This window comes from Lycorma delicatula, chromosome 2, assembly GCF_047948215.1.
Source record: "Lycorma delicatula isolate Av1 chromosome 2, ASM4794821v1, whole genome shotgun sequence".
In the NCBI taxonomy this organism is placed as follows: Eukaryota; Metazoa; Arthropoda; class Insecta; order Hemiptera; family Fulgoridae; genus Lycorma; species Lycorma delicatula.
Genome location: NC_134456.1, coordinates 104,652,528 through 104,680,489, shown reverse-complemented (window position 1 = coordinate 104,680,489; position 27,962 = coordinate 104,652,528). Strand labels below are relative to the sequence as shown.

At 29.0% G+C, this 27,962-nt stretch overlaps 1 protein-coding gene across 1 annotated transcript in view; it reads left to right on the top strand.

Annotated features, from left to right (window-relative positions):
- The window catches only part of Cog4 (conserved oligomeric Golgi complex subunit 4), a 54,278-nt gene that overhangs the window by 24,287 nt on the left and 2,029 nt on the right, over positions 1-27,962 (top strand). The window contains exons 5-12 of the mRNA XM_075355924.1: positions 921-1,117; positions 2,885-3,041; positions 5,697-5,968; positions 8,141-8,388; positions 10,695-10,905; positions 16,478-16,732; positions 23,868-24,053; positions 25,160-25,380. Coding sequence (XP_075212039.1) covers positions 921-1,117; positions 2,885-3,041; positions 5,697-5,968; positions 8,141-8,388; positions 10,695-10,905; positions 16,478-16,732; positions 23,868-24,053; positions 25,160-25,380 — 1,747 coding nt within the window. The remainder of the gene's footprint in view (positions 1-920; positions 1,118-2,884; positions 3,042-5,696; positions 5,969-8,140; positions 8,389-10,694; positions 10,906-16,477; positions 16,733-23,867; positions 24,054-25,159; positions 25,381-27,962) is intronic.

The following is a 27,962-nucleotide window of genomic DNA, read 5'->3' as shown; positions in this document are numbered from 1 at the left end:
AAACTTGTAAGAAACATGTAGTGAGCTCTGAAATTGTATAATGTTAGTTTTAAGTAACAACTATTTCATTAACTTTTCTGTTCCAAATTAACATTTTGATGCGAAATCGCTAGCTGCTACTTCTTAATCTTGAAAATTATGTTATTGTTATTTGATATTCTAACCTATTTACTTATCCCATACTTTCACGTCACATATATTATCAATATATGAACCCCATTCAGGGATATTCAGTGTTATTGTGATTAAAATTTTCTGTTATTTGATTATTAATTATAATTGTTGATAGACTATTCTATTAACTTAAATTTACTAAATTATAATTATATCCATCTAAGTGAACTTATTATATGGTATTTACTTACTTTTAACACATTTCAGAACTCTGTTTCATCTTCAGAAAATCACTCATTGGATGTCATCACAGAATAAAACTACTGAAAATTTGAGATTCAATTTCCAAGACATTTTTACCCAAACTCATTGCATGTGATATTTAATTAGTAGATACCTTTCGTAGAATCCACCTTTAGTACCTGACACCAATAGATTATTAAAGTTTTAAACAGATGGTTTCAGAACTGGAAATTGTTTGAAATGTTTTATCAAATCTTGGGAGTTGATTTTAAAAAAACTGCTATTTTGCACGTTCCATAGTATTTCAGAACGGTAAGATGTTTCATAATTTTTTTTTACATGAATAATTTAAACAAAAATCTACTAAAACATCTAAGGGACTGATAAGTGAGAAAGAGTAAAACAGTAAGTAATGAAATAGTTCTTGAATAGGTTTTTAAAATTATTATCTTCTTATTGCTATATTTGTTGTGATTTAATTTTTATTTATGTTGCATTTGATTCTTATAATTATGTATGCATAATTCGTTATTTATTTTGTTACTTATTTGATGTGTTTTTAGATTGTTCAACAGTTACAAATTCATTATCACTTTTAAAAGATGCTGCTGGACAGTTGCGTGATATTGTAACATTAAAGTTTTCTAAAGCGATTAAAAACGATGATGGTGCTTCAGTTGCACGATTTTTTAAAATATTTCCATTAATTAATATGCATGATTATGCATTAGAACATTACTCAAAATATCTGGCTTCAAAAGTAAGAAATTTATTTAGTTACATTTTTATTAATAAAGCTGTATTTTTTTTTTAAATTTGTGACTTACTTTTTCATTCAAAATTTGTTAGAAAGTTTCCTACTTTATCTCTTAAATCTTTTTACGTGTTTAGTTTTCCTTTAAATTATCATATTGTGATATTTACAATTTTTGTTATAATGAATGAAGTTGTATTTCACTGATCTCAGTTGATGCATTCTTCAGCTTTGTGTGCAAAACTGTGTATAAGAAATTAACAATAAAAATATTTACAGTTGTTTTATATCCATTTAAAAAGTTTAAATCATTCAAATATCGGCAAAAATTAAGTTCAAAGAACAAAAACAATAATATTATACGAGAAAAAAATTATTTATTAAAGCTAATTTTTAGCTGATTTATTTTTCATTGAACAAGAAATAAAATCATTAATATTAATGATTGATATACTCCACCACTCTGCCGATCTCCATGGCAGAGTGGTCTCATCTCAACCTTTCATCTCGGATCTATGTTCAAATACCAGTTAGGCTGGTGTTTTTCATATGTTAGAAAATCCCATTTCCATATTCCCATGCACAAGCTTCTCTGTAAGCTTTTGTGGTGGATTAATTCATCAAGTAAAAGAGAACATTATGCCTATACACACACAAATGCTGCTGATAATTATTTTCTGAAGTAAAATGTCATGATGTTTATCTTTCTAAATATTTAGTCCAAAAGAAAGTAATCTTAGACTATTTACAAAGTATTATTAAAAGATTACTAATTGTGCAATAATGTTTAATATCTATAAAAATTACTTTCATTTCACCGAATCAAAACTAAACTTTATGGAAAGACCTTGCAAGTAAAAGATATGCTATGATTAACAAGGGTTTAAAAACCATTGTAGATTAAAGAAATAAGGAAAATTCTTATTCTGTTTCAAATTCATTGTGCTGTTTCTAATTTTTTTTTATGTCTTGAGATACATTTCATAATTCTTATTTTATAAACAATTTATTAAGTTTAGGTTTATATTTTCCATTTTCTTCCATGAAACTGTTATTAGTGTAATACTAGCTTATAAAAAAAGAAGTTGTAGATGATATATAATGTAGAAATAAGTTATATAAAATCAGACTTCAGAATGATGACTGGTGACTTCATATCTGAAATTGTTAGATGTGATGTCATTTACTTTATTGAAGTAGTTTAAGTGTAACATTATTTTTAACTTAAGCCTATTATTTATTTTTTTACTATTTTTTATTTTTATTTTTTTTGTTAATGATCCTGAAATAGAGGATTTTACTGGATTTGTTTACTAATGTTCCTCATGATATCAGCCCAGTAGATGACAGAACTTGAACTAAACGTATTTGCACCTATTACTACTAATTACATCCAACTTTACTAAACTGTTGGTCTGACAAAGTAGTGAATAGACTATACAAAGGCTGCTGATAATTTTCAGGTCTACTGTAAATTTAGAGTTTTTTCTTTATTTCTTTTTATGAACTTATACCAATAGTATTTATGATTTATACTTTACAAAATCTTTATTTTTTGGAGTTAAGAGTTAAACTCTTAATTCCATTTTCCATTTAACTCCATTTAAACTCTTAACTCCATTTTTTGGCATTTAAATTGTCAAAACATAATCATGACTAGTTTTATCTATTTTCTCAGCCTAGTTATAAATGATTATTTACAAATAAAAATATAGAATGCTTGTTTAAATTATTTTATTTACCTTTATTTTAATGTTTTAATGACCTTTTTAGATGGAGGAAAGTTCACGAAAAAATCTTAAAGCAGCTATAGACGCAAGTCCAAGTGATAAAAGAGCTGCTGTAATATTTGCTGATACATTGACATTACTTTTTGAAAGTATAGCAAGAGTATTTGAGGTACATCAGCCACTTATAGAAACATACTATGGTGAGGATAAAAAATGTACATTTTAATTTAATGAAAATCATGTAGTAATGAAATTTTTAATGATTGGTAATATATTTTGATAATTACATTATGACTTTTTTGTATTATGTATAACCAAGCTTTTCACACTGCATAGCAACTTTATAATATTATCGTACTAAGTTTTTTTTAATAAGTTCCATTACAAAGGAGTTATCTTCCAAAATTTTTTTTATCATTTCTTGTATTAAAGGTTGCATTTGATTGAATTTGGTTAAAGTGAAATACATGTAAAAAGTAGTACATTCCATTTCCATAAGAGTATAGAATTTAGCATTGCATTTCTGTTCAGCCATTACTTAAATATTACTTCTGTCTCAAACATCATTTTTTGTACATCTGATATAATTTATTCTTATATAAAAATAAGTAATACTTTACTCAATAGTAAATAAAATTATTCATTGTTGACTTAGTTGAATTACTTATGCATTTTATGCTAAATTTAATCTGTTATTAATTTCACATAAAAAAGTTTATATTTGGGTGATTAAACACGTATACTTATTAACGTGATAACCAGCTAACTGATTTGAGTTAAGTTTAGAACTTAATTTTTACTGTAAGGGGATAAAGAAAAGATATAAATAGATTTTCTTTAGCACAAGTGATACATAAGTTAACTAGTAACCAACAATCAAAAGTGAAGATTTCGGTCATAAAGTATTAAATAGATTTGCTTTCTGAAACAGTGATATGATAAAATACTGACTGCAGATTAAGTTTTTTCTGCAATGTCAGTTACTATACATGTTTGCCAAGCATTTAGCATATTTTACTATTTTCACGATTCATAATTATCAATGATTTTTTTTTCTTTATCAATGATTAAAATGAATAAAGATTACAAACCTTTAAATTATTTGTAAGTAGTTCTTCCAAAGACCTTTCAAAGCTGATTATTAACATCTTCCTCAAATAAATTTTTTGTAGTATTTTTGCTAATGTGCTTGTCTTAAAAAGTTAGAAAATCCTCTTGAAAGTTTAATATATGAGATTTTGTTTTATACAAGTTTTGTTAATAGAGTTTCTTGCCTTCAGAAGAATCATTACCATATAATTTCAAAACAGATTGGTTTTAATCGTAATTATTTTTAAGTGATCACTTTTTGTTATGATGTTCATGTATCAGAAAATTATTCAAGTAATTGTCCTCCATGTAAATATGTTTTTCTTCATGTCTCATAAAATTAAAAACAGTGTATGCTGCAGACAGTGAGGAAAATTGATGGTTATGTAAAGAGTTTGACAGTGTTTAAGTGATGAAGAATGGCTTCATGAAGACCACATTGTGAAAGAGAAGAAGAACAATTAGGCAAATAATCAAAGAATCTTTTACTTAAATTAGAAATTTGGGGAGTAATGAGTTATAATCAAATACAGAATATTCATGTAACTAACCCAATGCTTTCTTGTTATTGCTTGAGTAATGGTACTTGTTCACTTGTGTAGTTTGATTGTTTTAATTTCACTAATTTTGGCCTGAAAAAATCAGTTATACAATTATAAGAGTTGAGTTACTTTTTTAGACGGGCAGCATTGCAAAATTTTTGTTGTAGCAGCTAGAGAAGCTTCTTTACAATTTTTTTTCTAAATTTATAGAAATTATTTTTAAAAATTCTTTCTAGAATATTGCAAAAGGTTCGGACAATAGGAACCATTATGCTTAAAAGGGTGGATTGACTGCTGTTATTACAGGTCAATCAGATAAACGAAAAACAAATTTCATTTCAAAACAACCCTAAATTTATAAATAATTTTTCAACACTAAAATATATTTAAAGGTAAATCTTTATTATAAAAAAAAAAAATCCTAAAAATTAATTAACCGTGATACGCCCTAAGCCCAGAGATATAAATACTGCCGAGGACTAGCAAGCATCGATACAGTGTGCCATAAGTGCGAGTTCAGTGTATGATAGATGTAAGGACAGTGTGCAGTAACAGTTAAGAGTGAGAAAAGATGTTGTTATCAGAATGTTTTGTTTATGGATAGCATTCTTGTTTGTGGTTAAGTACGAAAAGTTGTGGTGATTTTGTTGTGAACTTGGGACAAAGAGTCATTATTCACTGATAAAAGAGTAAGCCAGTTTCTTTTTGTAAACATTAGAAGTAAATAATTTTTATTTAAAGTTAATTGTTGATTTTGTGACTACTATCTCATTGTCATAATTACTTTTTAATTTCTATTAGCTATTCTAAATTTTATACTAAAATCAGAATTGTATTTGTGATGCGTAATTTACTTATTTGTTACATATTAAGTTATTCTAGAGTAAATTGTATTTGTAAGAATTTTAATCGGTGTTATCTCTCAATATCCTTGTCAAACTAATAGCATGCAACACTATATTATATTGTAATGTCATAATTTTATCAACCTCTATGGCAGCGTGGTTGAGCCTGCCTTTCTTCTTAGCTCTGGTTTGAACCCCAGTCAAGCATAGCATTTTTCAGATGGTAAAAAATTCATCTGTTAAGAAAAAATAAAATTTTTAATTTCTAACAGCTAATGAGAATAAATCAATAAATTTAATCATATTTTTGTGATTAACATCAGATGTTTGTTTGGCATCTTTGATGTTTTTTTATTTACATGATTTTATTTTCTAACAGGTCCTGGTAGACTTTTAAAGGTTGCTATCATTTTACAACAGGAATGTGATCGTCAGAGCAATTTAATTCTTAATGAATTTTGGCGGCAACGTATGATAGCTAAACGTGTTCAACAAGTACAAGAAGCTGAAAGAATATTAGTTAATTCATCTAGTAGTAGTTCTAATATTATTGGTTTTGATCCAAAAGAAATTGATCTTTTACTTAGTGAAATTACAATTATACATTCGAGATATCAGCTATATTTAAGATTCTTGCAGCGGCGCATTTCGGTAATATATATTATTTTATTGTTGTGTGTTGGATTAAAATAAAATAATTATTGTTTGAGAAATATATATAATATAGTTTCTAAAATCAATAACTACTTATACGTTAACATTGTAAATTTAAATCTAGAGCTAAAAATTTTGATATATCAAATAAAAACTTTGGTGAATGGAACAGTTACAACTGCTATTGTTTTGATTTATGATACACTTTTTATAAATCTTATGTCTTCATGTATAAAAAAAGCAGTTAGTATTTACTTTTATGGACGTGATTTATAGTTATATCTACTTTAGCTTTCTAGGCTAAAGTGGAAGTTTACTTTGTTTTAATAATAATCAAAGTTGTCAAAGTACAGTACTAGTTATCTAACCTTTTGTATTGCTGTCTAGAATGAAGAAACTTTCATTTTTATAAGTATGCTTTCATGGAATGCAATTTTTGGTTAGAGAATAAACCTTTTATTGATTGATTATTAAGAAAATGTACTATATTGATGCTGTAATATAACAGTAGTTTAACTGTTTGCTTATAACCCAAATTATGACCTTCTTGCAGGAAGCATCACAAAAGCTACCTGTTCAGAAGCTTCATATTACTGTTATGCAACATATCCCACCACTTCTTTCTTCTTATTTGTCTTTTAGATATTGCTATAACAATAAAAAATGCATATCAGTTTAATTTTTGATACTTTGTTAGTATAAATAAGTTAGAAATGTAAGGTAAATAAAAAGGCTACACTGACTCCAACATGAGGAATACCAAAATTTACAAAAAGACCCAGTTCCAACACAGGAGAAAATACTATGATCTTTATGTATTTAATAATTTTTTTTGTGTAATAGTTCTATTAAAATATATTATAAACAAAGAATTATTTGATAAGTGATAAGAATTTTAAAAAAAATAATAATAAACTACCACTGAAGTCACATGTCTCTCACATTTCTGTGATGTCAGAAATTTAGGCACTCTGAGAAAAAATACAATTGAGAGATTTACATGACCATCAGTTGTTACATACAAAAATTTATGTAAATAATATGTGAATTATTATTATAATTATATGTTAATAAAAGTTTTGTTTATAAATTATATGTTTATATGTGAATTATAGTTATTATTATTATTATTATATGTTAATTATTATTACATACATAATAACTTAGTGTGTTCCTGATGATGGAAATTACCTTCTGAAAGTGCTTGGACGTGTTACATATATAATTGTTGGTAAGCAGTTTATATATTATAATTCTATATTATACCAACAGGCCATATTAAACAAAATCAATCCAAAACAGAATAATTTGTTGTGTTCATATATTGCTGTGACCTTGTCTTATGGTTCCTTTGTGCAGGAATCTGATTTCATCAATATAGAGTAATCTTAGTGCAAGATGTTTTTCATTCATTAACATATGATTATTTTTGAAATATAGTAATTTTTTACCAGGAGCTAAAAACCACTATCAGCTGTTCTACCAAATCTGAGTGTTATGAAAAATCTCTTATTAAAAGAGTAACTTAATTCCTATTTGCTTACCTGTAAATAATGTTTGGGCTCAAATTCAGAAGTTAATGATGATTAACTCGCATAATTAGATAGATTATTTGATCATTTGCTGAAGACATTTGTTTAATTTTATGATTATAATGCAGTGTATGCATTTTTCAAAATCGCTTGCACCAGAACTAAGTTTAATATCTGGCATGAGGTAATATCAAATTCATTATTTTTCAAATAACCAGGTATTTTAAATAAAGAGTGTTAAAATTAAAAAAAATGTATATTGAATTGGAAAATGAAAATAATCCTTGTAACTGGTGTACAGATAAATCATATTATTTCATATATTATTTTAAATAATACAAAAAATCTAAGTGCTTTTAGTTTAGAATGTCTGAGTGATATGTAATTAAACTGAGAATAGGGAAGTAGAAGTAAAAGTTTATACTTAGAACTGCTTTTATAGTTGACATTATTAATTTTTTTGTGCTGCGTAATTGATAGTATTTCTTGGGGTGGTCACTCTGCAAAACCTTTCCAAAACAATCTATCCCTCCCAGGTAATATAATCATCATCTAGATTATAAGAAAATTTAGCACATAACTCTTCAGTTGTAAAATTTCATTGAACATCATATTAATTAATCATTTTTATTTTTAGAATGATTTAGAAGTAGGAGTTCCTGATAGTGGAAATCGTACAGCATTATTGAATGACATGGAATCATTATTGCAGAAGAGTGAACTATGTCGAAGAATGCAAGAACTTATTGGTTATTATCTTCTTTTAGAAAGATACTATATGGAACAAAGTGTTAAAAAAGCTGTTGCGATGGATACTGTAGAAAAAGGATCACAAATTTCTAGTATGGTTGATGATGTATTTTTTATTGTAAGAAAGTGCATTAGGTAAGTTGTATTTTATTTCTTTGAATATCTATTTATTATAATTTATGATATATCTGTTGTTACATCAGTGTTTTCAGGTTTTTACAAAAATTCAAATGTGGCCTAGTGGAGTTAGTGGCTTTGTGATTCATTGGTGACCGGTAATTTTTTAAAAATTTTATAATTGTTGTTTTTTAATAATTGTTCTATGGAAAATGTGTGGTATGGCCCTGACTACGGGAAGTGGTACCCTTCTCTGTAGGCTATCTAATTTCTGCCTACAGTGCTGTATTTCCATTGCCCTTTTCCAGAGTGGCATAACATACAGTACAACTGAAGAAAAAACTGATAAAACACTGACCTCCATCTACCATCGCTGAGCTTCTGATCCAGAACTTTCTCACATTCTTCCTTTCATATTTACTTGTAATGTTTTCTATACTGAAGTTTTTATTAGTAAAATTTTTTTTTTTTAATTTTATTCTTATTCCTGATATGGTAGTAAGTTTGGTAGCTTTTCTAAGCATTAGTGTTATTGTTGACATATTTTGTTTCATTTATGTGAGCAGATTTTTCTCTTGATATATGAAATGGTTGATAATCAACTCTTTTCTTATGTCAGCTATTTACTACTGCAATATCAAAGTTAGTTGCTTTTATATATATAAAAAAAATTGATTTATTAAACCTCCAACAGTACTTTTGCAAACCACTCACATCATCATTGGTTATGATTAAATGAACAAATAAATATATGAATAATTTTTTGAGTAATAAGCACAAAAATCATCTGGATGTAAATTATGTTATATTGTTAAGTGTTATTATGTAAATAGTTATAATTTATTGTGTTTTTAATCAAAATATCATCTTCAAACATTACTTGTTGGTTGATCATTTTATAAGTTTGCTTGAATTTATAAATGTAGTATTTTTTTAAGGTGTTCATTTTTTTAATGTTTTTTCATGTTTCTAAAATTTCTAAGTTGTGTTTGTAATCGGCAGTAGTATGTTTTTGTGTTTAGCAGATGGTCAGCTATATTAGAAATGACTTTCTTCTTGTTCTTGCATTTTAATGCTCTGCGAACCTTATTTTGAAAGATCTTCTGTTGGTTTTATCGAAGTATATACCATTACAATGATTACATTTTAATCTTATTTAATCCACTTAAATTTTCTCCATTAATATTATTATTATCTCTTAAATATTTTAAAATTTGGTATTAGGTTTGTTTGTTTTATTATATTTATCTTCATCGTAAACATCAGTAATTTTTTTCTATGATCTTATTTGTATACACAGTATGTCTGAAAAGTTTCCAAACTAAATTAAATAAAATACAGATTTAAAGATAAATAAATTTACTCACATCAGCTCTGTACATAGAACACTTTTCTAGTTATACACTCATTGCAGCGCCAGTAGAGCCCATCAAAACGCTCTATAGAAATCATTACTAAATAGCTACAAATGCATTACCTGAGATTTTCTTGCTTCCAATTTCTAATAATAAAGTTTTGTTTATTTCGTGTGAAATTTTAAAATAAAAATATGCAAAAGGAATGATGATTCTTAATTTAGCTTCATTAAATTAAAAAATTTTTAGATTATTTAGAGATGTAACTTTTTTTACTGACTTAAAAATTATTTTCATGTAGTAAAAAGTACCACTATTTGGCTTTATATATATATATATATATATATATATATATGTGTGTGTGTGTATAATATACATATTAATATTATATATATAATACACAAGTGCAGTTAAACAGTTAATAAGAAAATATTAAAATGAAAGACCAGGAAAAAATCAAACATTGTATAATGTATCTTGTTCTCTCAAATCAGTACATTTAAGTAGAGTATTAAAAACATAAGAAAAGAAGAATTTGTTTAGACAGAAATCAGATTTTTAATTTATCATTAATCTTTTGATTTCATAAATTATCTCTTTTTTCTGTAACTATATATTTTTACCAGATATGGCTACTTATTTGAGTTTAAAAAAGTAAACATTTATCGTTAATTACAGTTTCTCTTCTAGACCATAAATTAAGATAATTTTTAAGGAATTCATCATTTTGAAACCCTCTCTTTATATGTCCATTGTTCTCAAGTTATTTTTTTCTTATTGAATCAGTTCGGTTGTACCAAATTTCATTTTCACATGACTACTGGAATTGGTGCTCTCTTACATACAGGATAAAAAAATTTGCAATTATATATATAAGATGTATAAGACTTCATGGATTAGTCCATGCAATTCTTTCTTAGTAATTAATAAGTACCTTTAATTTATTTTTAATTTGTGTTAATTTTACAGACGAGCTGGATCAAGTGGTAGTCTGGATGGGGTTTGTGCTGTTATAAATAATGCTTGTGCTGCTCTTGAAACTGAAATGTGTTCTGCATTAAGACAACAGTTGAAATTAGGATTTCCTTCTGGTTATCTTGATTTGACACAGGCATATAATGTTGTTCTTCAAGGACGATTACAGCCTCCTGATTCTGAACAAGCTAGGAATACATTCTTGGTAATTAAATATAAGTAAAATTCTTATTGCTATCACAATGGTGTTTTTTTTTTAAAAAATATTCGTGTAAACATTTTTTAGACAAAAAATAAATATCTATGAATGCAAATAATAATTATAAATATAATACATTGAAGAAGATAAAAGTATAAAAAAATAATTATTTATGAACATAAACCTCATTATATATATATATATATATATATATATATATATATATATATATATATAGGGATAAGTAATTATTTATTGGTAGAGCAATAGGGTCTGGTGGGCCAGATCCTTTTTGTAAATTAATGATTTATCAGTAGCATGTAATAATGGTAAGATTTCTTTTTTTGATTGATACGGATCTTATTATTAGTGATTATTTTGCAAGTAATTTAAAACATGGCATTCTGTTATAAACATATCAACTGTTTCTAAATTAGATGTCTTAAGTTTAATTATAATAAAACTGTTTAAAAAATTCACTTCTCGGTTAAAACTGATTTAATCAAGATTAATGATCATGCTGTTTGCATTATAATAAAGATTTTTGAGAGATTAGAAATTTTATTTTGGTTTGTTACAAATAAATTACTCATGAAATATTTCATTCATCAGGTTTTAAGTTCATTAACTAGTCTTTCTGTTTTTAAAATTATTTATTATAATTTTTTATTTTCATTTGAAGTGTAAGTATATGCGAGGTATAATCATAAAGTAAGGGTTGTTTGGTCATTAAAAAAAATTAACTCGTGAGAAAAGGTTTTTACTTACAGTTTTAGTTTACTACATATTTACTTTACTTTTCTACATAATCGCTATTCACTTCTAAGCACTTTTCATAATGCTGTATCATTTCTTTAATCCCTCTGCATAGAAGTTTGCTGCCTGGGAATTGAACCAATTGATAATGGCAGTCTTGAGTTCCTTGTCATTTTCAAACCATTGTTCACCAAGCTACTTTTTCAAATGCAGGAAGAGGAAGTAATCGCTAGATGCAAGGTTGGGACTATATGGTGGGTGCTCAAAAAGTTCTCAATAAAAATCTAGAAATCTTCTTGGTTAAGGTAGTGGTGTGAGGATAAAACACTCACTATTTATTTTGAAAACAATTGTGAAATTCCTGTAAGAACTCTTCTTACTACAAGACCTACACTGAAAAGGATGAAGCTATTTTCTCTTGTTTAAAAATGCTGTATTCAGAAAACATTGCTTTGAGTGCTAATCAGTAACTCTCAGTTATCCATTGCAGGTTTAATTAGTTATTTCATATAAAGCATTTGCTTATGTATACATTGACTGTTAAGCAGCCTAGTATGCTTTTGAATGGAAAAGCAACTGATCTTTTATTTGTACTTATTTATATATTTATATTTAAATTATGTTAATTAATAAATTCTATTAAGGTAAGTTATGTCTTATCTCAATATTCTGTACTAGGTGGTTTACTTAATATAATTTAACTATAGTGGAATAATGTGAATTAACACGTTAAGTGCCACAGGGAAATTATTATAATCGTCATTAACCCAACTTGTGCATTTTTCTTATTTTTATTTAATTATACATGTAACCTACATTTATGATATAGATGTAGATGTAAATGTAACCTAGTTACATTTTAAGGATAACATATGTTACATTTTTTATGATAATTTTTCAAAAATGGCTCTATGGCGTCTTTTGTTCCTTGAATGAAAACATTAGTTATAGGACCAGTGGACATCTCTGTGACACCGGCTTTGTTGAGATAGTAAAATATTTACATGTGTTCTTTTTTATAGTGATGGTTTGTTGGTATTGTTACAAATTTTGTGCTTATTTAATATATTTATTCTACAAGGAAAATAGTCATAAAATTAAGATATAAAAAATGAATGTTTTTCAGTTTTATCATTAGATAAATCTAAAAAACAAATTATTAATTATAATTATCAGTAATATAATCGAATTATCAGCAATAACATTGAAAAAATTAAGATAGTGTGAACTAATTTATTTATATATATATATATATCCAAAAACTCACACTAGCAAAAATAAGAGATTACACAAATAAAACATATTTAAAACAAATAAAATGTCATGAATGAAATAGGTCATTATACTTAATAATTTTACTCTTAAAAACTGGTGCACAGAATGTTGAAACATTTTTTTAAATTTTCATATCAAAAAATATTAAAAACAGAGTTTGGCCTAATAGTTTTACATGTGGTATGATTCATACTATTCAAAACACAAACCAGGAAGATCAGGACATGTCTTACAGTAGTATATTATATATTTCCACTCACCATTTTTAGCATATTAACAGCATTTTTTCTAAAGTATGTGACCTTGTTTTTCACTATCTTCACATTTGCTAATGAAATGATTTTCTTGAACAATTGGAACAGGCACTTTCCTCCCGTGAACTTTCAGGTAACAATTCCTGTATTACAATCAATCAGAAATCATGAAAAAGAGTTTTGGTATTTTGTACTTGCAATAAAGTCTGAAAGAATTTAACCTCATCTTGATAATAAGAAAGCCTAGTTTTTTATTGATAATATTATCATCCGTCACATCTTCCATTTCATTGCCACTACCCCTCCAACAATAATTGGAGTCATCATTGTCACTATTAACACACTCTAAAATCGCTATTAGTTTGTAATCTGTAATAAATTTTTGTGCCAATAAATATGTTCTCTTCGATTGTGAAGGAATTGCAATTTGATTGTCAGCCATACTCAAACAATAAGAAAAAAACTTGAACCAAGTACAAATACACGTTCTCTATAAACACCAGTAATACCTCACATAAAGAAACAGAACATAACTGTGTAACCGAACGACTACAAGTCGTATATAAACGTAGTGTTGCATAGAGTGCCTCTATGGTACTACCGAGTGGAGAATGATAGCCCGATGTCCACCTTACAGGCGTCCTTGGCACTGAACACGTTAAAAAGATTAATTATTAATTTTAATACAGTAATATGTATGTGTTACTGGTATGTGTATATATACATGAGAGTTGTCTGAAAAGTTTTGAGCCTAACAGAGAAAGGTATATTTTTCAACAGTCTCCTTTCAAGACGACATTTTTTCCAGCGATGGTCTAATCTCTTTAACCCTTCCAAATAGTAGCTAGCATCTTTCTCTGCAAAATAGGCGTTTACATATGCAATAACTTCTTTGTTCGATGAATATCTCTTTCCTCCAAGCGAAACTGTAAGGTTAGGAAATAAGAAAAAGTCGCTTAGGGCCAGATCTGGTGAATATGGTGAATGGTCAACTAATTCAAAATACAATTCGGAATTTTAGCCATGGTGACTGTTGAACTGTGAGCAGGCGCATTGTCTAATAAAAAAGCACTTTCTTCTGTTTCGAATGTGGTCGTTTTTTTACAATTTCTGCTTTTAGCTTGTCAAGTAATGATGAGTAATGCTGTCCCATTATTGTTTTACCTTTTTGAAGATAATCGATAAAAAAAATTCCGTTACTGTTCAAAGAAACAGTCGCCATCACCTTCCCGGTTGATGGAACTGTCTTCGTCTTTTTTAGACCAGGTTCACTGTTTGCAGTTCACTGTTTTGATTGTTATTTCGTTTTGAAATGTAGTGGTGGATCCACGTTTCATCTACAGTTATGAATCAAGGTAAAAAATTCGACTCGTTTTGGTTAAACTGCTCCAGTAGGGCCTTGAAAATGTTCATTCAAATACGTTTTTGGTTCAAAGTGAGCAGATGCGGCACCCAACGCGTGGATAGCTTACACATATCCAGTTCTTCAGTTATTATAACAGACACGTTCTTTCAATATGCCCATAGCTTCTGCTACCTCTCTAATCTTAATTCATTGGTTGTCCAGTACTGAACAACCTTATTACCATTTGGTTAACTTCTTCGATGATGTCGGTGGTGGTGCATTTTTTGGCTTTCCCAAATGCTCATCATCAACCAAGCTGGTATGACCATGTTTAAATTCAACTGCCCATCTTTTCATCATGGCAGATGATGAGGCAGAGTCCCTGCAAACAGCATTCAACTCGGTTTTAATTTGTGTAGGTGTATTGCGTTTCAAATGCAAGTATTTAATCACAGCACGGTATTTGAGTTTTTCCATTTTCACAAAAACACTCACAATGACTTACTCAAACGATTATCAAACAACAACTGGGCGTCCAAAATGGTTGAAATTTTAGTGAGTAACTTTCAATGTATGCACAAATGCATTCTGTAACTTTTGTTGGTGAGTGCTGCCACTTCATGTTGAGGCTCAAACCTTTTCAGACAACCCTCATTTATATTATACATATATATATATATATATATATATATATATATAAATAGGTTTCTCCAATTAATAAGAAAAAACTTAATATTTTAACAGAAAGAAATTATTATTACATGTTCAAATACTTATCAGAGAAGTTTTCAAAGTGCCATTCTTCTCTCCTTATGTATTTTTCATAATCACTGAATTACATATTTTTTCCAGTAGAATTCTGTTCCTATCTTAAAATCAATTAGTTTTCATTTAGTAACTTGAGGCATGTCATTTGGATTTTAAGAAAATACTTTTTCTTTGTAATTCCCTTGAATGAAAAATCCCAAGAAGTGTAATCATATGAATGCAGTGTTATTTAATTATTTCTTGGTGTCTTAATTATAAAATATAGTGAGGAAGTGTCCATCTTCTGTCTAACACAGGATTAGGCCATTGACAAACACTGTAATTTTAATAGTTGGAGAATAATAACATTTATCTAATAACATCTCAAGATATGAATTGCTTATTTCACTTCTATCAAAGGAATAAGGTCCCAACAATCCTTTTTTTTTGTCAGGTTTTTTCAGGGTTAAACAAAATTATGACAGTTTACTATTCCATTCAAATTGAAGTATGTTTCATCAGACCCATATCACAGCTAGTAAAATAAGGATCTGCTTCACAAGTTATAAATTCCTCATCAAAATCCCCCGTTTCCCAAAATCATCTTCATGAAGTGCATGAAGCAATTTTAAACAATTAAATTTCAGTTGTTTTAGAATCATTTGCGAACCTGTTTTGGGTATTTCCAGCTCAACAGAAGTCCTCCTGTTAAATTAAATGTCAGAGCACTTAAATAATATTCCCTGATAGGTTTTTGTTTTCTAAATTGCAATTAGTTCTAAGGCTAGTTAATTTTACAGCATCTCCAGTGCTGCCTTATTTTCAAAATGAGTGTTCATATTATGAAAATCTTGACAGGTTGGTAGTGAAGAATTAGGAAATCTTAAATTGAACGTATGTGATAACACTATTCTTATTGTTTTCCTACCAAGCTGAAGCATGTCCTTGTTTTTGCTATTGTTTTTTATATTTAGATATCATTACTCTTAATGCAGACAGAAATATGAACTGAACAATTGAATAATATGAATATTTTGGGAGGGTGAAGACTAGTAATTTTTATTATTTACTAGCGTGTATTTTTTTTTTATCAGAAATTAATTTATACTTTGTTTAACTGACTAAAACCATGTAAATAGAAAAGTTCATCCTTACATTGGATTGTTACAATTTTTGATTAATAATATTTATAATGTTTCAGATCTATTTAAATAATGCCGATATGTGTTCAGAATATGTGACAACATTATGTCGCACTTTATGTCAAGAAATACCATGTGCTACTGAGAATGATCGTGCTAAATTAGATAGTTGTCTGTCTGGACTTAGTACAGTAACTGCTGCACTTGGTGCTATTGTTGATTTTGGTTTACAGCAGCTTAGAGTTTCTGCTATTAAACCTCGTGTTGGACCTTGGGTTGACTCCTTTTTATCTGTTACTCATAACTTAACTCAGGTATGTTATCAGGTGTATTATTTCCATGATTCAGACAGAAATAAAAGTTTTGATAGATGTTGAGAAGAATGAAGTTTTGTTGTTATATGTGAGAGATAAAAAAATCTGTAATTAAGAAAAAAATTTATTTCATTAATACAAGGCTTGGCTGTTGAGTTATAAATAGCAATTGGTAACACTGATTGGTTTGTGCATGTGTAATAGTTTTAATTGATCTGTTGGGCTGTAACTGCCACATTGCCATCAGTTCATTGTTGTTTGTCTGTATGAGAAGATGTGTTAAAATGAGTGCAACAGTAATAAATCCTGCCAGTTGTAAAGTTCGGCCAGTTGTTGATGCAAGTTGTTGTTTAATACTGCTGAAATTCACTGTCAGTGACCTATCGCAATGATTGAAAGAAAAGCGAGGCAGTGGTGTCGTGAGTTTAAGGAAAGCCATTCAAATGTTCCCGACGAACAGAGAAGTGGCAGGCCTAGTGTCAAAACTGATGGTCTTGTTGAACGTGTGTGTTGACAAGTGCTCACAAAGATCACAGAATGACATTTGCATTTGGTTTTCTCAATCATTTTAACCATGAGGGAGATGAATTTTTTCCCCAAACTGTCACTGGTGATGAAACATGGATTTCATATCTCAATGCTGAGATAAAACAATAATTCACACAGTGGTGTCATCTAGTTTACCTAAAATAAAAAAATTCAAACTAGCTCAGTCTTGATGGAAAATCATCACAACTATATTCTGGGACTAAAAGGGTGTTCTTTTGATTGATTTCATGGAACTTGGAACATTCATAAGTTTCACAAGTCTATTGTGAAACACTTTCTAAACTGCATCATGCTTTTTAAAACCAATGGCGGGTAATGTTGAGATAAGGAATTGTTCTTCATGATAACACATGTCCACACATGGCTGTACATACAATAGAAGGAATTCAAAAATTCGGATGGGAGATTTTTTATCATTCCTTATACCTGATCTCGTGCCCATTGACTACCATATCTTCCTATACTTCAAAAACTGACTTGCATCTCAAAGATTCAAGGAAAGTGAAGAGTTGAAAATCTCAGTGCAAAAGTGATTATAATCCCAGGTGGCAGAATTTTATGCAGTAGGTTTGAAAAAGGTTGTTTCATGATATCAAAAATGTTAACAAAATGGTGATTTTGTTGTAATTAAATTATAATTTGTAACATTTTTTTTTAGTGTTAATCAGATGTAAACTGAATTTTGTTTGTAATTTTTTATTCAATTAGTGTGCCTGTAACTTTGTAAATAATACATTTTCTATATAACTTCTGTTAACTTTTAAATATGTCTAGCAATGAATAGGTAGTTTGTTGATCCCTGTACCAGAGAAACAACATGAAAGTGAGGAATGTTTACAGCTGATTACATACTCAGTGTTTCACTTCATTGCTTTCAAATTGTTGACTCCCCCTTTCCCTAATGTTTTCTTGTGCATTCCAGACAATGTTTGTCACATGATGCTAAGTCATGACTATATGGTTAAATATCATCCAATGCATTTGTATCTACTTTTTTTTTTAATTACTGCGGCAATAAGTTGTGTAGCATTATTGTACAGGGCAACACATTGGAGTTTCACATCTTTTGGACTGAGAATGCTTGACCTTGGCTTACAATTCACTTTAATATACATTTTTTTTCTCTTTTAAAAAAGAAAATTCAGATTTTGAATTTCTGAAGAAATGTGGTGAATTTCGTGAAGAAATTCACTACAACATCTTTATAGTATCAAAACAGTGTGACAGGAACCTTACCCATATGCAATTGTATTTTCTCCTTTGTGGACCTTCTTGCAATTTTCTTTGCCATTCTATACTGGCCTACTTTGTAGTGTAAGTGATGAACTAGGTTTTTCATCACATGTAAGACTGTAGTTTTAAATTAAAAAAAACAAATACAACGCAGTGTAAGGAACAGTGGAGGGGATATTGACATGCCCACTAATAACCAAATTAATCTTAACTAAATATATTTGCTTAATCAAAAGTGGGAACGAAAGTACAGGTAATATCTGTCTCATCTTCATACTTATAGGAATCTGAACTAATTTTCTTATAAAAAGAAATTGGAGGAAGTAATTTTCTAAACTATAATATTTATACAAACCATATTTACTTATTTAAAATTTTAATAATGTTTCTATTCAATTTTTCTATTGCTATTTTCAGCATAATCTATGTGATAGCCACCAATATAATATTCTTTTCATATTAGAATGATTTTACATAATTTTATTTTTATAGAATATAATTTTTACAAACCAAATTTTCGCTGCACAAAATGAATAAACAATATAAAAAAGAAAATAATTACTGGGAAAGAAAACAAATAATTATTCATAATTTTGTTGATTGCTTAGTATGGTGTAAAATACATTATGAAAGAAATACCTAGGTTTTAGAATCTTAAAGACACTTAAGTTTTTTGTTTAACAGTAAAGAGGATGGTTTTTTATTTTGTTAACTGAAAAATAAGTAGAACTCTCTTAGGGAATTATCAGTTGTTACAAATAACAACTTCTGTCTATAAACAGAATTGATTGCTTTTAAGAAAAAATTATTCATTTTCTTAGTAAAACTGATTCATTAGTAATCATTCTATATATAGTGAATAAGTTGTTTTTACATTCTTTTTTTTCTGCTAAGTAGGTTATATATTTCTTGTTTTTCCTCCCTTATGAGATAGATGCTTTGATGGCTCATATCATATCACATTAAAGTTTATAAAATAGATTTTGAATTTTTATTGATTTAAATTGCAATGTCATGTTATCATTGTGACACTATATATATGGGGGACATTCAATAATTAAAGAGACAAATTGACATAGAAATGAAATAGTTTGTAGGAGGAGTTTTGTACTTTCATGACTTTAGGTTGGTATCACTGGAATGAGCTGAGAACTGCTGATGGATAAAAATTGTTTTGTTTATAACTTCAATATTGCATTTAACAATGGCATTTCCTCTTGAAGTTTCCACATTAGTTGAACAACATTCAGTGATCTGTTTTTTTGCTTTCTGAAGGTGAAAAACCGGCTAAAACTTTTTCTCGAATGATTTTTACTGTATGGTGAAAGTTGTATGAATCGCGGAAATTTTTATAAGTGGGTAGAACAGTTCAAAAACGGTCGAACCTGTGACTGACGAGCAACATCCTGGCCGGCCAGTTGAAGTGTCAACTCCTTTCCATGAAACCCGCATTGACGACATTATTCATGAAGACTCTGACACATTACAGTTGAACATATAGCAAAAATAGTTAAAGTAAGTGTTGGCACAGTTCGTAACATTATCAGTAACAAGATGAAGTACAGCAAAACAAGTGGAAGGTGGATCCCGAAAGAGTTAATGTAACAACACAAGAAAGCAAGACTCAATGTGTAGTATACAGACTTGAAAGAATGCTATGAAAGGGAAGGTGACCTTTTTCTATATAAGTTTTTAACGTGTGGTGAAACTTGTGGGTTCACCATTTTGAACCAGATTCCAAAAGACAAAGAGACAAAGCAAGAGTGAGCACACCAGCTCACCTGTCTGACAGAAATTCAGAACTCAAGCATCAGCGGGAAAAGTCATGTTGGTCGTCTTTTGGGATGCTCAAGGTGTCGTCTTTTGTGATTATTTGGAAAATCAGCATACAATAAACAGTATCTATTACTCAGACATGCTGATGAAAAAAGTAAAATCAGCAATCAGAGAAAAATGTTGTAGATCTCAAAGAAAACGAATGATATTGCTACACGACAATACTTGTTCTTACACTGCCCAGCTGATCAAAGAAACCATTGGAAAAATGGGTTGGGAGATGTACCACATCCTCCCTACAGTCTAGATTTGGCTCCCTCGGATTTTCATTTGTTTGGAACACTCAAGGAGGCATTACGTGGAAAAAAGTTCAGCAGCAATGAGGAAGTCAAAGAATTTGTAGGAAAGTGGCTCAAACAACAAGATAAAGGCTTCTTTGTATTAGATATAAAAAAACTAGTTCATTGTTGGGAAAAATGTATAAATATTGGTGGAGATTATGTTGAGAAGTAGTAAGTCTCATTTTGTAAAAATACACAGTTTTTTCTACATCAATTTGTCTCTTTAATTATTGACTCTCCCTTGTATATATATATTTTACTGAAATTTTTGTTTTTAAGATTCATATTATTCCTTTATACTGTTATTATTACTCTGTACTATTAAATTTTATTTAAATTCAATTAAATAAATTCACCTAGAACAGAATATTGATTTAAGATATATCTTACCTTAATTTTTCCTGAAAGTACTTTTGTGGAATGTGGAAGATATGTCTTTTCTCAATTCTTATCTCATTGTTCTGCATTAGGTGATTTATTTAATAGAATTTATATATATCTCAAATTCAAATATATATGTTTGTGTGTTTTATTTGGTAATTATACTCTTATTTTATTTTTTGTAAGTCCACATTTAAGAAAGACTATCAGTGAATCATTTAATGACATTCAGATTTTATAAATGTCATAACTTATAGAATTTAGTAAATTTGTATGAATGCTCTGATGATGGTAGTGATACTTGAATTCTGATGGCAGATTAGGGAAAATTAGATAATTGAGGGAGAAGTGCAGGAACTAGGAGTAGTAGGATACTCAAGGTTTTTAAAAAATTTCAGTGTTAGTTTTTTTAAATTTAAATATTATAAGTTTGTAGCCAATAAAGGACAGTAATAATGTGGAGAGTTCAGAATTGGCTTATGTGTTTATGACCAAAACAGTGAATCAGTGTATCAGTTCTAAATTTATGAAACTTAAAAATTGGAAAAAAATGTTTAATTTGATGTTTTCTGTACAACAAAATAACTATTTAATTTCACAGCAAAATAAAATTAATAAAAAAATAAGTAAGTAAATTAATAAATGTCACTTAAACATAAAAATAAAATGACTTAATGGGCAATGTTAAAATATAGAAAAAAACAATTTTTCTATTCTTTAAATTATAATGCCAGCATGTAAAATTAAACAAAAGAAGAAGCATTTAACTAACTATAAAACTAGTAACAAAAAAATAATTGTGGCATAAATCTGTAAAATAAAATGCAGAAAGAAAAAATAGTAAAAAATTCTCTATAGAAATATTAGTTCTTTTAACTTACTGTTTACAAATATTTGCAAGCATATACGCTAAACAAAATAATATCTAATTGTGCTAGTAAAATCAAAGAAAATAAACAAGTATTTTCTAGTTAGTAAAACATGGTAAGTTTAGAATTTTAAAAATAATAACGAATTGAAAAAAAAACCTGCAACAAATGAAAAAACCTAACGATTAAGTAAAATTTAAACGTGGTTTAGTGGCTTACAGAAGCAATAAATCTAACAAATTATTCAAAATTACATAATTTACATTTAGAGATGTATTGAAATAATGTTTGATACCATAATAATAATTTCATTATCCAACAGGAAATTATAATAGCAAGAGGATAATTAATTTCATTTCAGTGACTAAAACAGTGAGCAACTGTGTCCTGCGTTTAACCAAATTTCTATTCTTTATCAATTGTTATTAATTTATCATTTAAAAAAAAAACTTTAGAAGAAGCTAAGATTTCTATAGAAGCTGATGGGGTACAAAATAGACAAAGCAGTAAGTGATAAGTTTTTATAAACTAAAAACATACAGGGTGTCTAGGCTAAACGTATCCAAAAGTAATGGCCTATATGTAGAAAATCAGTCATTGTATTCTCTTATACATTGACTAAATCAAAAGGAAATATCTTCAAAAAGTTTTCTGTGTACTCTCAAGGTCAGTTGAGTATACACATGCAGGCAAGCTAACACACAATGCAGTTGTAGTCTGTATTAGTCAGTTGAGGTGTGGACCCCACAACAGAAGTTTAGTGTGTGCTTTTGTTAGCAGAGTTTCAATCAGGTATGTTTGTTCAACTACGTGCATGAACTGAATGAAATATCAACCCTCCAACATCCAGATCTATTTGTCAGTGGAATATGACTTTAAGAGAGGCTGGAAGCTTGGTTTCACACTGGAAATCATTCAGAAGTTTCAGTTAGTGATGAGACTGCAGATCATGTATGCATGATCTAGGACTAGCATTCATTGTCGGTCCTAGAAAATCAATTAGGCAGGCTAGTTACAAACTGCAAATTCTTTGTTTCAATGTTCATAACATTGATCATATGTGGCTTCATTTGCGAGTGTACAAGTTACTATTCCTTTATCACATTAAACTAAATAATGATTGCCACCTACAATATCAGTTGATTGTAGAGGTAATGGACTGTGTTGAAAACAATCATAAATATCGTGACACAATGTTATTTAGTGATGAGGTGACCTTTCATATGTGTGGGAACGTTAATAAATACAATTGTCAAATTTGGGGTTCTGAAAATCCTCATATAATAATTGAAAATGAAAGGGGCACACCAAAATTCAATATCTGGTTAGGACAGCACGGAAATAGTGTCATCAGTCTGTTTTTTTTTCATCAGTCCATTGTGACAGGATACGCATACCTTGACATGGATGCTTGAACTTTGCTGTTTCTCAGATTCCTGTAGGGTTTAGTTTCCAACGAGATGGTGCTCCACCATACTTTTATCAAGATGTTTTCCACATCTCACTGGATGTTGGATCAGATGAGGAGGTCCAACTGCATGGCCACCTAGATCTCCAGATATTACTCCTTTGGATGTTTTTGCTTTAATGTTGTGTGTACTGAAGAAAAGTTTGAGATTTTGACTATTTAAAATAGAGAATTGTTGAAGCTGTTGGACTATTAATACCACAGATGCTCCTAAACACCTGGCAAAAGTTAGATTATCGTCTAGACATCTGCTGAGATACAAAGATGCACACATTGAACTTGACAAACCTACATTAAAACTTAGTAAAGTGATGTGTTTATTAAAAAAAATTATTAAATTATATTAAAGAGTTGTCTTTATATAAGCTGTTGCTTTAGATACCTTTAGCCTGGACACTCTGTATTAAAAAAAAAGAATATTCCTTCTGTAATCTACAAAAAAATTAAACCAAGTTCTGTTGCTGATTGCTCAATATTAAATAATTTGATTCTTTACTAATTAATATTTATGTTTTCAGGAAGAATTTTCAAATTATGAAGCTAACGAACCATTTATTAGAAATCTAATAGCTAATCTGAGTATGTTATTATCAGAATTTGAAGGTACTTTAACTTCCGCTAATTATGATGCTTTAATATCTATTTTGGTCTCAGAAGTTACAAGTCAAATGGAGAAAGTTATTATGAAGTCTGAATTTAATAGGGTGAGTGAACAGTAGTTTTATCATTCAAAATTTTTATGGAGCTATGTTGACGCCTGTTCAGATATGTCTTTCAGTATTTGTAAAGATAAACTTTGGGTGTGACATTTGATAAATCATTTTTTATTTTGTTTACTTGTACAAAAATACATTTAAAAATTAATCGGGGGTTTTAAATTTTGGTCTGTTACTGAAAATTTATATATCAATTTATTTTATTTGTGGGGTTGATAAATGCTAAGATAATCAAAGAATGTTAACTTTGAATGCTATAGTTAATTTTAAATATGTATTTTTTGGTGTTTTTGTAATATAAACTTTTTTTTAATATTGTATTATAAAATTTTGTGTGACTGTTTTATTGTATGGTACTGTTTTTAATTTTACTTCTATGTTAAATTTATTTTATTTTTTATTATCCCAGAGGGCTGAAACCTGCTTAGAGATGTCTTACAATTGTAACTATATAACTGGATAAGCAATTCTTCTTCATTTATAAGACTTATTTGTAAATTAAATTAATCAGTGTAAAGTATACATATATGATTAAAAAATACCCATTACAGAATTCTATACATACATAACATTGACTGATCTGTTTGTTAATTACTAAAACCTGAACAGCAGGTTGTGAAGCAACCCGTGTTTTTAAATTCAGTGATCTACAGGAATCAGCTTGTTGAATATGATTTTGCCTTTTGAATGTTGGCATTTTAATTTATTTCAGTGTATTTATTCCTTCAGAAACAATAGACTGATGCTTAATTACATTTTCTTAATAGTGGATGAATATTATAGCACATGAAAAAAGTCAAACCTGATTGTGATTTGAATTCAGAAGCTATATGCAGAGGTTATAGGTCTCCACAGAGGTCAGTGGAAATTATTCGGTTGCTGCTTACTGAGATGTTCAAGGAGTAGTGGAACTATCAGGTTGTAAATAATTAAATTTGCTGTGTTGCCGTAAGCAAAAAGTTATTACTTTTTATATTTTAAAAGTTAAACCTTAAAAATTAATATAAATACATTAGATTTAAGACATTAGATATATAAGTACAATTAGTATTTTATAGTTAGTATGTATAATGTTTAATTATGTATTTTTACAGTTAGGTGGTTTAGCATTGGATAAAGAAGTTAGATCACTGGTTACATACTTAAGCAATGCCACATCATGGTCTGTGAGAGATAAGTTTGCTAGATTAATGCAGATTGCTACTGTTTTGAATTTAGAAAGAGTGTCAGAAATTTCAGATTACTGGGGTCAAAACTCCTCTTCTGTCCCATGGAGATTAACGCCTGCTGAAATTAGACAGATAATGGGACTTAGGTTTGTATAGAAATGTAGTCATTATCATTTTTATTTTTTTAATGAGTTTTAATATTAAATATGACTTTATGCAAGTTGCATACATACTACTCACATCATTTAGCTTCTAGTTTAAGATTAAGAGTTTATCTTTTTAATCCTTATCTACAGATTATGCAGTTGAAATTAATATCCTTTTGACTGCTCATTGTATACTAAAGTTATTTAGTCTTTAAGACTAGATATTATACGCACACAGTAGGTCTGTAAAGTTCCCGAACTAAATTTCTGTAGTCGATACACGTAGAGCCATCTCTTGGACAACCAAGAAATTATGTAGTACGATGTCTGACATGTATGTGCAAAAAATTTTGTCATTCCAGTCTTGAGTTATATTCAGCTGCATATGTTGTATATATGTGATCTTGTGTGAGCTTGTGACATGGAACAGAGAAGCATGATCAAATTTTGTGTTCGACTTCAAAATCTTTTGTTGAAACTTATTCTATGATACAGCAAGCATTCTGTAATGAAGCCGCATCTCTTACTACAACGTACACATGGTGGAAGCAGTTTAAAGACGGTAGACGGTCGTTGGATGACGACGAACAAAGCGGGAGATCATCAACAGCTGTTCATGACGAAAACATTGCAAAAGTGTGCGCGCTTCTGCTTGAACAACCTCATCTTACCCTTTGAGCCATAGCAGAAGAGCTAAACATTAAAAAGACGCAATAATAATTCCAACAGAAAAAATGAACCTCTGAAAGGTGTGTTGTCATTTCATTCAACACTTTGTGACTGAAGAACAAAAACAGGTGCATCTTTCTTGCACTCAAAACTTCTTTGAAACTGCTGATAGCGACCTGAAGTTTTTTCAAACAATCGTAACAGGGAATGTAAGCTGGTGCTTCATGTATGATCTGCAAATGAAGCATCAATCCATGGCTTGGTTAAGTCCTGGAGCACAAAGACCAGTTAAAGTCAGGCAGCAGAAATCAAGAGTGAAAACGATGTTAATTGTATTCTTTGACTCAAAGGGGCTGATTCATCATGAATTTGTTGTAACTGGTCAAACCATGAATTCTAAATTCTATTTGGAAGTAATGAAAAGCCTGATGTGTCGCATTCGTTGAATCCGGCCTGAGTACCAGGATCTGGGCAATTGGACTCTCTTGCAAGACAATGCCCTGGCACACATGGCAACAGTTTTAACACGTTATTATGCCTCAAATCACTGTCTTATTCCATCTGTGCTGTTCACCTGACTTGGCTCCAGCAAACTATTTTCTGTTCCTGAAACTCAAGTTGATGATGAAACGCAGTTTTTTCGACAACATGCAGGCCATCCAAAGGGCTTGCACCGAGCAGTTGAAGATGATTCCACAAAGTGATTTCTCCAGAGCATTTGATAGGCTCTGGACCATCAAATGCTGTGGAGAAATCTGACCAGAGCTGCAACAGGTGTATAACTAGAAAAGGGTTCTATATAGAGGGTTGATGTGAGTAAATTTGTTTATATTTAAATCTGTATTTTTATTTAATTTAGTTCAGGAACTTTTCAGACATACTGAGTATACTTTATTACACATCAGAGACTTAAAAGCATTAAAACATACTTGATGTACAGCATTACCACATATTCAGGTAATATCAAATACACCTGTCATCATCTATAAAAATAATTATATTGATAATATTAACAAATACATTCTTGACAATAATTACACTGAAATAAAAGACCCAACAACTGACATTTAAGAATTACAAAAACAGTTATAAATGACTATCAATCATTTATCATCTGAGTGATGCTTGATTGCTGAACTGGTTGCCTTAGGGGTGTTTAAATCAGAGAAAAAAAAAGAGTATCATGCAACATTGAATTATAATGATAATATAAAATATCATTCACGTGTTTACCCTTTTATACCATCTGCTCGGAAATTAACAGGTTTACCCAGAATTCATTAACCTAACATTCCAAGACGCCAACATATTAATTTCAAAACTGCATCTTATTACATTGCAAAAGTAGTGGATGAATATTAAGAAATAAAGCAGCTCTTCCATACACATGTAATATAAAACATGGTTTTCAACTAATAAAACAAATAATATTGAAATTAAAAATAACACTAAAATGGTTTCCTTTGTTATATCAAACATGCACAAGAATATACCCATAAATGATACTTTAGATATTATAAAAAATATTCTTATTAAAAATAAAGAAAACCGTGAAAAAATATATATAATACTATCACTATAATATGTAATATATATATAATCAAAACTATTCCCAAATTTGAAGGAAAATTGTGTTATCAGACAAAAAATCTAGTCATGGGTTCATCTTTATCAGCAATTTTATCAGAAATATCTATGCAGCACTAAGAAGAAAAATAACAGTGCATGTTATTACACATACACATGAAATTCTATTATGGGTAAGACATGTTGATGACATGTTAAGTAATGAAATTCAGTGTAATGAAAATATCATAAACTGACATAGCATTATTAAAAATAAACTAAATATATATTAAAAAAAAATTTTAAATCTACACATGAACTCAAAATAAATCACAATATCAGTTATC